Source organism: Epinephelus moara, chromosome 20 (genome assembly GCF_006386435.1).
Source record: "Epinephelus moara isolate mb chromosome 20, YSFRI_EMoa_1.0, whole genome shotgun sequence".
Lineage (NCBI taxonomy): Eukaryota > Metazoa > Chordata > Actinopteri > Perciformes > Serranidae > Epinephelus > Epinephelus moara.
Window position 1 is genome coordinate 15,387,211 of NC_065525.1, and position 12,785 is coordinate 15,399,995.

The 12,785-nt window shown below is 40.0% G+C and overlaps 1 protein-coding gene across 1 annotated transcript in view; it reads right to left on the bottom strand.

The window, feature by feature from the left end:
* The window catches only part of elmo3 (engulfment and cell motility 3), a 35,895-nt gene that overhangs the window by 14,491 nt on the left and 8,619 nt on the right, over positions 1–12,785 (bottom strand). The window contains exons 2-8 of the mRNA XM_050072777.1: positions 8,796–8,904; positions 5,626–5,666; positions 5,386–5,458; positions 2,554–2,604; positions 2,067–2,236; positions 1,464–1,563; positions 1,190–1,341 (exon numbers count right to left, since the gene is read on the bottom strand). Coding sequence (XP_049928734.1) covers positions 1,190–1,341; positions 1,464–1,563; positions 2,067–2,236; positions 2,554–2,604; positions 5,386–5,458; positions 5,626–5,666; positions 8,796–8,873 — 665 coding nt within the window. The 5' untranslated portion in view covers positions 8,874–8,904. The remainder of the gene's footprint in view (positions 1–1,189; positions 1,342–1,463; positions 1,564–2,066; positions 2,237–2,553; positions 2,605–5,385; positions 5,459–5,625; positions 5,667–8,795; positions 8,905–12,785) is intronic.

Here is a 12,785-nt window from a genome sequence, read left to right on the forward strand (position 1 = left end):
GGCAAAAACTCGGGCGTGGGAGGAGTTCGGTGAGGCCATGGAGGAAGACTATCGATCGGCTCCAAAGAGGTTCTGGCAAACCGTCCGGCGCCTCAGGGGGGGAAGGCGGCAACTTGCTCACACTGTTTACAGTGGGGGCGGGGAGCTGCTGACGTCAACTGAGGACATTGTCGGGCGGTGGAAGGAATACTTTGAGGAGCTCCTCAATCCCACCAACACGCATTCCAGTGAGGATACAACTTTTTCCATCTTAATTTTTTTGGAGGTTGCTCCAATATAGGAGGGAAAAAATAAAAATTTCCTCCTCACATTTTCTGAATTGATTAATATTCTGCAGGCTGGATGGGAGAATTTGACGGGCTGTCTGTGACTGGCAGCCGCCAGTGACGATCACTGATCTAGAAGAACAGCACCCTCTGTGTTCGATAAAGCAACACAGAAGATATTCTCTTATTGTAAACTGCAATGGGTACGTTAACAGATGCTGCCAGTTTTGTCAGTGATGTTCTCAGCTTTTAATTACGCTCATGTCTAAGAGTCAGTGTAATAACTTTGATGGGAAAATCAAATATATGATTGGCTTCTTCGGTTGCTTTCACACCTGGAGTTCAGTTTGTTTGGTCCAGACCAAAGAATAAAATAAAACATTGTTGCATCTTAGTTCTGCTGTTCACGCTGACTTTTTCAAATGAACCAAGAGGAATAAATATTTTGGCGATTGTCATCAATGCATCATCAGGACCCAAGTAGGGAAATCAAATTCCTGTGACTGACAGGAGTTTAGCAGCATTTTAACACTTCTGATTTGTATATTTATGCTGTTAAATCACTGCCAAATACTCTTTATTGGACTTAATGAGTTAGAAAAAAAATCTAGCAATTTTTTAGTTAAGCTTTGAAATCACGCCAAAAATCACACATGCCATCACAGAATCCTGTGGTTGGTTGATTTGCTTTCACACCACAAGCAAACTGCACCAGAGTCTGCTTGACAGTGGACTGAGACCCAACTTTTCAGACGGTCTCGGCTTGGTTGTTTGGTCCTCACCTTGGTTTGACTGACAGTTTTCATACTAGCTCAGATGAACTGCACCAACCGGGCAACCGGGCAAACGGACCTGAGTTTGTTTTAACTGAAGCAAGCAGGTTGGGTGTGAAAGAAGCCAGTCCATATCAATCGGCAACTTACACCTGGAGGTGAGTGATGAGCCTCTCCATGGTGACCTCCTGTTTGACCTGCAGGAAGAGGCTGTGGCTGCTCAGCACCATGCTCTCCAGGATGTCCAGGGACACCTGCTGTATTGATGCGTCAGTTGGCTTGGCATTGACGAAGCTGGCGATCTAAAAGGAGAGAAAGGAGGAGGGGAAGGAGAGAAGAAAGAATAGTTAGAAAGAGTACAGCTACTGACAGTGAAAAACAAATCTGCGACAAAACAAGAGATAGAGAGCAGCAGATACAGCACCTTCTTGATGAAGACAGACGAGAGGTTCTCCCATGAAACTATCCCATGATCCATCAGTTCCATGAAGGCTGTCAGTGTGTGGGTCATGATCATGTTACTCCTGAGTGATGCAGACACACATACAAAGAAATATTATGCACTCACACACGCATTCCATTCAGATGGCCTGTTTGTGTGGAATCCTTTCAGTAAATCAGTTACTGGTTTTAAGTGTAAATATTTATAATAATTCCCTTTAAAACATTTCCATCATGTGATCGAGCTCACTGTGCTGCCCCTACGTACCACAGTGAAGTTTGTCAGTGTTATCTATGATCATGGAAACTGCTCAAAATAAACAAATAGGCTAAAGCTGAAAAAGAGAGTCTGGAAGGTCAAACTGCCTGCTGCCGAACACAGTCTACTATTTATATTCAGGAAGTACACTCTTTTTTTCTATACAGGTTTAGCTCAGCAGGATATGCTGCTACACGAGCAGGACCCACTTCATGCCTCAGCACCACTGATATCTATCTGAGGAACAGCATCCCATCCCAGCCATGGTAAATATGCAAGCACAGACACACACACACACACACACACACACACACACTGAGTACTAACTCATTAGAGTCCTCTACTATCTTGACCAATAAGAGGTGTCCATCTCGGCTGATGAACTCCTGAGCAAAGGTCACGTCTGTGGAAACACTCGCCAGCTCCTTCAGCGCAGCGCAGCGCACGCCTGCGTCCAAACTCTGGATGCCCTTGTATAAGTCCTCTGCACAGCAGCCCTGCATTCATCAGCATCAACAAAACACAAATATTCACACACACACACAATACTCAACAATTTTTTCCTTTAATAGTTGATCTTATATCATGTCGCTGCTCTTCTTTGAAATTCAGCTTCTTGTGATGGCAGTGATGGATCAGTGCTGACTTTCTCTATTGTCTGTACATGCAGCTGATTCTGTAAACTGGCTGCATGCTGAATATAAATGAGAGAGTGACAAGCCAGTGACAGAGTGAGAGACAGAGAGCTGGAGGAATGTGAGAAGAGGGAGGTGAAAGAATAGCGTGGCTGAGAGCCTGGTTGATGCAGACTCACCGGTGCCTTGGTCAGACGCAGAATGCAGCCGTTCTTAATGTCCAGACGATTCTATAACACACAAACAAACACACACACACACACACACACACACACACACACACACACACAAGTATGCAGAGGAAATTAAAGTATTTTAAAATGTTTGAAACTAAAACAAACTGACATATACACTAACAAAGAGACCACAAGGTAGAGAAGGTCAGACACACATGGATTTATATATAAGAATTTTTCACACAGTAACTCAAACACAAGCTCACACTTGGACAAATATAGTCGCCTATAAACTGCAGAAAAAGCTATGTAGGACTAATTAGTACTGACACTCTACTTACTGTTGCTAAAAGAGAGAGAAATGTTTAGGATAAAACAGTTTTGTGTGTGAGCTGCAGAAAAATAACAAGCTCTGCACCTCCTTTCCAACAACAGCTTTCTTGGAAGAGAAGCTGCCCTGGACTCCCAGACTCAACCTCCTGATCCAGTATTTATTCTAATAACATTTATCCACCAGCCTCATTTCTAGGTTTTATCTTATACAGACACAATACAGATTTCTACATAGGAAAAAGACAGATTTAATCTACAACATTTAGGGTTTCTATCTTATAGCTGAAGCCATTTTTCACACTTGTGTGCAGACTATGTGGATGTGAATACTGTATTGTATTGTATTGTATGTGTGCATTGCAAACATAGGTGCAAAAGTGTATGAGTATATAAATATTTGTTAAGTATTTGTTTGTGAACAGTGGATGCATTCAAAACTGATTTGACATAATTCACATCTGGGTTGTTGAGCTTGGACATCTGGTCACCAAAATTCCAACAGTCAATGTCTTTGCTGCCGTGGCTTACGCTGACATTTGCAGTTTTTGTCCACTTCAACAAAGACATATTTCTGTGATCAAATTGCCGTTGAAAGCAGAAAATAATCACATTTCTACCAAGCAGCACCCTCCAGAGCTGGAAATTGAATGACAATGAACAACTGCAGTTCCTCAAACGGCCACTTGAGGTTGGCTCCAAGAGCGAGTCAAACCTCACTGACCTCATGTTACAATAAGGCCCCCAGGAAGTGCGGCGGGCATTGAAGCCAATTTTCATAGTGGCCAAATAGTGGAATTACAACTGCCAGGTCTGTCATGTGATGCCCTGCGACCCAAAAGACTTTTTCCCATTAATTTACACTGCCAAAGAGACGTCTGTAAGTCAGTAGATACATTATTTTGGGCATCACAACCCCTGTGAAATGACTCATGTCACTACTGAGATTTAATCCATTCCGTCCGATAAAATTTGGAGTCTAGAAGAGCCACAACAGTAAATTATTTGCGCTAAACCAGAAAGATAGACAGCTCAGCCTGCGTAGGTCTCTAGTATGCCTGTTCTATGGGCCACAAAGTGCGGAACCAGTGCCTGATCATCCAGGTAATTTTATACTAGTCAGGTGAACCATTTTGGCTTCATGCACAACTGAGTAACTTTTATAGATATGAATGGGGCCCCACCCGACAATGCTGTATCCAGGTCTCTTTATACATCCATGATGACCGACTTCACAGCAAAATATAGGCTACATGTTTACAGCCTGGTACAAAAAAGGTTTTGGTCTCTATGGCTAATTTCAACATTTATGACAACTGTGTGGGAAGTGATTCTTTATTTAACTTACCCGTTTTAATGTTACTAAGGCTAAGTATCACAGGGTATAGTTGCAACCATTGATGAAAGTCCATTGTAACATTTTGGTCACTTGAAAGAAGTCTTGTTCAGTGTTTGGTTGAAAGTAAAAAGAAAAGAATATCTAAGGAGTCGGATGTTCTGTTATTCCTGGAAGTACATTTTGTTTTAATGGTTTTTAAGCCTGTTTTCCACTAGCATAAATTTTCATTAGCATTAACACAGTTAACATGGATTGTAAATGCGCCTTGCTAACCCAGCTAGCAGCCAGCATTAGGGTTAGCTCCCCCCTTTCAACAAAATATGGTCACTTCTAGCTCCAAAAACCCAAGATGCCAAACTCAAGGCTTCAAAATGGGAGTCTGCAAACCAACAGGTGACATCACAGTGGCTACATCCATTATTTTAAAGAGTCTATGGTTTCTATATTGTATGCAATCAAGCCGAGTATTCCCCTGACTCATTGAGAAGCTGCTCTTTGACTGAAACATCTGCCTTTAACTGCAAACTCACCAACTTCAAAGTCTTGAAGTCAGCCTGCCTGTACCATTTGAAGGAGAGCTAAAAGCAAAAGCTTGCTGTGTGTTTCACACTCTAAACAGCAGCACACTTATGACAGCCTCACTGCAGTGTTATTACAGTAAATAAAGTGTCTTTCTTGGCATCTATCCGATAGCATCGTAATGGATTCTGCAGCCGTGCCCTGAGCCTAAAGAAGGGGAGGGCCTTCAGTGGTAACCTTTTTAAAAGGTCACTTGACACCAAGAAGCAGAGTGTGCTTCCAGCTGTTTTTGTATTTTTCTTTTTCTCGTTCTGCCCTTTGCTTTTTCAGTCTGCCTCACACTCATTTTTAATAGCACTGATCACACTGTGTGACCTGGACTTCAACTTAGATTCAAGGGAAATACTCAGACGAGCGGATAGAGGTCACAAAGTGCTAACAAAGTTGCGAATTCTCTGATTCATTGCTGTGCTTTGACATCTTAAAAAGAGATTTACAGCAGTTCTCGTCTCAAACACAGAAAGATCTGAAGGGCTGACTCAGGTCTGCTCCTCAATGTCTTCAAGATGTGCTCAACATTTACTGGAAGATCCCCTGGTGTAGATAAATATTTGTATTGATTTGAACATACAGTGGATGTGACTCACTGATTCAGTGATGTATGTCTGCACTCCATCGGCATACTGCAGAGCATGGGTTTCAGGACCTGAGAGATTCCAGCTACACACACACACACACACACACACACACACACACACACACACAGATATTAACTTTCAAAGTAATACATACAGTAAATGATAATGATGAAATAACCACCAGACCACGTTGGTAATGTCCAGAACGCGTTGAGACAAATAAACAAATCTGACTAACCATCAACTTACCCATCACACACTTCCTTTATTACAGCAGACAGAGGCTTTTTCTGCACAGAGACACAACAAAACAGCATGTAGTCAGATACATACAATGCAATACATTCACACAACATTAAAAACCCACACCTGCTACATTCATGTGAGTCACAACAACACAACTCTACTATCAAAGTATTTTTTCTGTCAGGGAGCTGCTTCAGTAATTACACACTGTTATGGGATCACAGTACCACAGCTATTCCTTCTGGCTGCAAACCCTGTTTGCTGTGAGAGGAAATCCAAGAGCTCCCCAACGCTCTCTGAACAATATTACCCTCAGTGCCCAGATCTCTCTTTGTACGTAAATAAAAGCCAGACTACTTCCATGTCTGACTCTCAGCTATCCTGCTATTAGTGGTCAGCCCCGCGGTCAACCAATCAAAATGTCTTCGGGTTCTGTGGTAGACCCAGTGGCTGCTCTGTTATTAGTGGCAGCCAAGAAGGTCGACCAATCGGATGTGTGTCGTGGAGACAGCTGGGCCAATGAGATATTTTTGAGGGATTGTTTGAGACTGCCAGGATTGGTTGTGATGTAAAATAAACACATTTGGAGAAGCGAATGGATATTGTCGTCCAAATCAACACTCCTAAAAGTCCAATTGTTGTGTTGCTCTTATAATCACAACAAAAAAAATCATGAAAATATTGATTGAAGTATTGGGGGAAAAGTGTGTGGACCTGGGATCTGTGTTCATCCTACTTTCTGTTGTGCTGCATTTTCCAACTCTTAAAATAACCACAGTCGAGTGTGTACCTGTTAAATCCATTCTCTCTCTGTTCAAACCTTCTCAAGTGATGTACAGCGTGTGATTGTGTAACACACACACCCTGCTGTCTGGGATACAGCTTGAACAACTACTCATGCATGGTGTCTTGCGCAAAGAAGTACAACTTCCCCAAAGTTTCTGGGAAACACTTGGAAAACTTCCCCACAATCACTTTAAGTGGAAACTGAAGAAACAAAACCACTGGATGAAAAAGAAAAACCCTAACGTGTTCAATATTCTATTTATTCACATGACAATCATGGGAATAAATTGTGTAAGATAAATAAATTAACCAAAAATGTGAAAAAACAAATGAGGAAATTATCAAAACTCAAGCCTTAGCCCAACATGGATGCTTATGCTATCTACCTAGCCGGCCCACTAGCTCAGCCGGCTTGTGAGTGTTGATATTAAACAGCATTCAGAGTGTTAGCAGTGTTTGCATGCCCCTGTTGACTAGAGCAACCACAGAGAGAGTGCATGTCTTTTTTTAAATCTTCACAGAGTTGAGTTTCGTTTACCGAGGAACATCTTTAGCATCCAAACCCTGCTATGGTGACTGTAATGTTAGCTACTGCCGCAAACACTGCCTCATCACCAAGCTCGTAACTCCATCTAGCTAGTTAGCCAGCTAGATAGATAGCATGTGCAGTCTTGTCAAGCTAAATACTGTAAATAGCAGCAGCCCCTACTTGGTTAAAAATATTTCAACATTGTTCTTGTCATAGTTAGAAGAAGTAAAATCTGCAGGCAGGCATTGAGTTAGCTTGCTTAAGAGATAGGTGGCCTGTGATTGGCTTGTCAATGTGCAATAAAAGTGACATAAAACAAAAATGAACTGTAAAACTCTGGTCTGTTATTATGAAAATAAGACTGATGAAATGACCTATCATAATAATGAGTTGAGTATGAATCATTTCTTTAGGTAATTTCACAAAATATTGTTTCAAATATAAAGGCTATTTTACACAATTTAATCTTATTTACTTATTATACGCCTGCGTATTTATATATTTAAAATTGAACATTTTAGGGCTCCACAAATGGGTGATTAAAAAGCAGCAGGGGGAGTGAACAAAAATAATATGTTAAAAAGGGGACTCTAACTAAACCTGTCAGTGACATCAGAGACAATTATTATAATCACCAGACTTGGCAGCAACTAAGGCTATTTTAAATATGTCATGCTGCAGCAGCTGTATCAAACCACACTTGTAAGGAAGTGGGGATTATCTGTTGGCACACACACCACCCAGACATGTTATAGCACTAACATCATCTTCTTCTCTTTCGGTTTTCAATGTTACAACAATAACCTCAGCATTTGAGTTGTAACATTAGTGTTAATCTTCGTTCCAATCACTCAGAATGTAGCAAAAGATTTGTTTAGACAAAAGGTCCCCAAAACCATTGTTTGAATTTGGTCAATGCCTCTGTTCTTTTCCAAAACAATACATTAAATCTTTTCACGCAAGTAAGTGCATAATGTAGGTTGGAATTTTTTACCTGAAAAACACGACTGCACATTAGTGTATATGCAATACAAAGTTAAAACTGTTCAGTATACAGTGTATGCTCATTGAAATACATCACCCAACTTGCAGTTAATGCTACTGCATGGGGGGAAAAAACTAATAACCAAGCCAGAGTCATTATTTTGATCTGAATTTAGCCTCTCAGACACTGCTGCTTCCCATTTTGCAAACCATCTCTATCAAGCTCCTCCAAAAAAGTAGTTAGCGTTAGGTTTAACTGATGAGTGCTAGCTGTATGGAGGCACTCAGACAAGCAGTCTTGTGGTCAGAGATCAACTTAGGAGGTGGCAGCTTGAGCAGCAGCACGTGAAACAAAAATATTTCAAGACACAGAACAATACCTAAAAATAAACCTCAGACAGACTACAACACTTGTGTGTGTCTCAGCTTGAAGTGACATGTCAGTGAATAAGGCTCTGGTGTGTATAGACTGATGATCATCACCAAACTGAAAAGTTTTAAGATACAGCTGTGGCCCAAAGTGCTGCTGCAAAAATTTTTCTAACTAGCCCCACAAAGTTCTCAGATCACAGAGCACCTGAGCTAACATTCACGCCCTGGTATCACTACCTGTTAAACTCACATTAACTTCTGTCATATATCTGAACATCCTTTCAGAGTTAGGGTTGAGGTCACTGCTGTGGTGTTTGAGTTGAACACGATCAGCAAGGCAGTTGAAGAGGAAGTGCAACCCTCAGAAGCTCGACTAAGGGCAAGAAATTCTCATGGTGGTTCACTGTCAGAGCATAGAGCAGCCAACTAGAGCAAAAAGAACAGGCTGAAACCCAAGACTCTATAATAATATACCATTTTAAAGTGTTTGTGTGTGCTTTACCTGGTCCAGTTGTATGAGCTGGGGGTAGGCCCCAGGCATCTGGATGGCTATCTTCACTATGTCCTTTTGTTGAGGCATGTTGGCACCTCTTCACTCCACCACTCTCTGGCTGTTGATAATAAAAGAGATAGAAGTGTTAAAATAGAGTACCTCATCTCACGTCACATACAATACTTTCCTTGAAGAAGTGCTCGAAAAATGGTAAATGTCATAAAACGAGGCACAAATATATACCAGAGAAAACAGAGAAAAAGGGCTGTGGCATTTGCTTTTGCTCAAGAGGCAGAAAACCTACAACCACTAGAATGCACTTTGCCGCACTGTAACCAGAAGCACTCCTGCTGGTGGGTGACTTAATGCAAGCTTGTCCATTTTTTCACAGGAAACAATATGGCTACCAGCTGGTAAAAACTATCTTGAATTACAGTTGAACAGTGCACTAAAATATGTTTCTAAAACATTTTAGGTGAGAAACAGGCAACACAGTAACAGATGCTCATATTTTGTCAGCACTGCCTAGTTTTACCATTTGATCTCAGTTTTTTCACAAGCCCCAACCTCAGGGGAGACGAGTGAGACCAATGCGGAAGTGCCAAAAACTGCAGTTCACTGACTGTCCACTTGAGGCTGGCTCCGGAAGTGAGTCAATTCCCATAGACCCCCATGTTAAAATGCCCAACTTTAGAGCAGAAATAAACATGTTTACAGCCTGGTACAAAAAATGATTTTGGTCTCTATAGTTAATGCACTGGGGGGGGGGATTTTTTTCTAACCCTTCCGGTTAAATGTCATTAGGGTTTGAAATTGCGCATAATTAAGGGCGTGGTCACTTTGAGTGACAGGTTGCACCATCACGGGTGGCTAACTAGCATGCTAACTAGCCGCTGGCTCTGCTGTGCTTGGCCGTCTGCTCGGCGTCAACTCAGCCAATTCGTGCCCATGTTCAAGGCATTGAACCTGTCCTCTCAGCCGTGTTTGTGCCTTTTGGATATTTTTTCAGGCAAATATTGGAGTAATATTGCTGTTCGATTAAATATACCAACAGACCGTCCAAGAAGTATGTGCTCCAGGTTTTTCAGTAAGTGAAATTCGTAAATCCTAGTAACGTTATTATTTTATTTATGTTTATATGTTAGCACTAATGTTAATTAGCGGGTATCGGTGTCTGCGGTCACTACGGTCACCACCTAGCTTGTCAGCTTATTATTATATTATTAAGCCTTTATTTAATACATGTAAAATCACGTTGATACCGGAGGTCTCATTTTCAAGTGCGACCTGTATTACAGCAGCAACATCCACATCAAGTTACAGAGCCACAGACAATACGATACAACACAAGCTTAGCTCATTAACTAGCTAACGTTAACCAGCCAGCTAACGGTTAGCCTTCGAGCAAGACACCAATCCGGGAATGCATCGAAATCAGAGCCTGACAGAGTAATTTAGTGTTAGGATTTAGGCATTAAGGGAAAGAATATTTTGAACAAAAGGCTGAGGCTGTGTGAGGTTTGAAAATAAAGGTCCACCACGTTAGTTAGCTAACGTGATGCAATGTTAACGTTGTCATATGAGCAGTGTAACATTAAGGCTATACTTGTGTAACGTTATGTAGATTAAAAAGTGGCGAACTGTGTGAAATTACAATAAGGTGTGTAACGTAATTTAAAAAAACAAATGTGACATTTGACTGTCACATATAAAGTATTAAGATTAGTGTATGATATAGGCCTGTAGTTACACAACAATAGATAATGCACAGACAGAATATGGGGACTGTGATGTCCACCACCTTTTTGTTTTGCTAAAATAAATTGATTATGATCTGTTGAACACTGAAGTAATTTAAGTTGTATTGTTTGCATGTAAAGGTGTCTGTGAAGTAGGTAACCTAACACATATATTACTTTTAATATCTATTTGTCTGTGTAAAGTTTTCCTCTAGGTGACCCAGACAGACTGGACCAGTGGACACTCAACACGAGAAGACAGAACTGGACTCCAAACAAGACTTCCCATCTGTGCAGTGAACACTTTGAGAGTCATCACTTCAGCACTGACTCCAGGATAAAGATACCTTTTTTCATACAGTACCTCACAAAGAGTCAGGAAACTTATTAGTTTAAAATGATGAATTATTGTCCATAATACATTTAAATGCATTACATAAATTACTAATTGTCATACATTACTAAGTATTCGATTAGGGCACAGCTTGCTCTGTACTATTACTGATAAGGTGAAATTACTGACACACCATTGCAGTTTAGTGTTCCCCTGATGCAAAAGGCCAAATGAAGATTTTATCACTCAAGAAACATGACATGTATTTACCGACTTTAACATTTTAGTGCCTTTTATGCAAAGACCCTTTATCAAAGTGAGAATTCCTACCTTTTTCCCCACACACAGTCTGTGAAGAACCAATGGAATAAAATATTCTCATAATGAGACAGCCGAACATAGCATGATTCCACAGTGGCAGTGAGCGTTGAGAACAGTTCAGTTTCCTTTTGATAGCAACAATTATTTTAATGTGGATGAATTGCATACTGTACATTCATACTCCATTTGTCTTGGTAGTACACTGTTAAATTTAAAATCACATTCAAATATAAAGTCAAATATCTACAGAACTTAAACACAAAACTATTTTATGAATGACAGCCACTTACTCAGCAATAAGATCATTTTGGTGGCGAGTGGGCTTTTAACCAAGACAGGCTGTAGTCAGTGTTTTCTACCTGTGTTTTTAACCTGTCATCTTTCTCTCATGTAGGACACTTGAGGAAAGTTACAGCGCCTAGGCCAATGTGATGTTTACTCCACAGTAAAGAGGTTGTTTCACAAGAAATTAAGATTTTGCAAATTATGACACTGGGTCCTAATTCATAGGTTTTATAATTACTGTTATAAATCTTTTCATTTATTTCATGTGTACTTTTTGTAACCTTTTAATATGGATGTTTTCATGAATGCAAGCTTGGACTTAATTTTGTTAAACTGTTTGTGTAATGGTTATAACTTTTGCTATATAAAATGGATCAGACAAAATTTACTTTAGAGTAAAAGCTAATTTTTTGAAAGCTGTCATTCATCAGTTTCCTGTGATGATTGTAAATATAGTGGTGATTTAAACCATTAACAAAATATAATAGTTATTAATGGTATCTTAATGTTTCCATTTGCATTTATCTTAGCAGAATGTAAAAAAAAATGAAAAGCTGATGTTATGTGCTGGTTTTGTTTCAACATTTCTTTAAGACAAATGAAGAAAATTCACTGAGAAACTATTCTCCTTTTGTGAAAAACAAGGAAATATCTGCACACTGAATAGTTTTAAGTCCCGTAGGAGGTATTATTTATTTGTGACGTTGTGACATATGAGAAGGTTCTGTGGGTATTGCTCGGTATTGAGGCTTATATAGTGAGGCTAAAAAAACGTAACACATAATTGGCTGATTATCTTTCTGTTTGCCTCCCTATAAAAACGTCACAATACCTTTGCCTGAGGAAGACCCTCTCAGAGTTGGCAACATAGCAACAAGTGATACCTCTTTGGGGGCTTCAAAACTATTGTGTCCAGCTAATTTGTTTTTCACTTTGAGCCCTTTTATCCAGTCTCATTCTTCTGTGTTAAAACTAGACTTCTAACAAAGCAGCAAACAAAGGTTACTCTCCAAAATCTTCTCAGGCTCTGCTGCTGGGTGTAAGGTGCTTAGTTATCTTCAAGTACAAAGTTAAAATAATCAGGCCCACACAGAAATGGACTGCTTAATTTTTTGTCAGTGACAATGTTAAACATGAATGCTTTATGTTTTATCGGTAGTGTATGATTTGTTTGCCCTTTCAATTGACAGTCAGATTTGATTGTGAAATACAACATTCAGTCAGTAACAAAGACAAAAGGAGTGCAAATGTAAATAGAATTTATTGAAACTTTAAACAAGTTATAGATGAATATCAAAAACTCAACATTAGCCATGACAG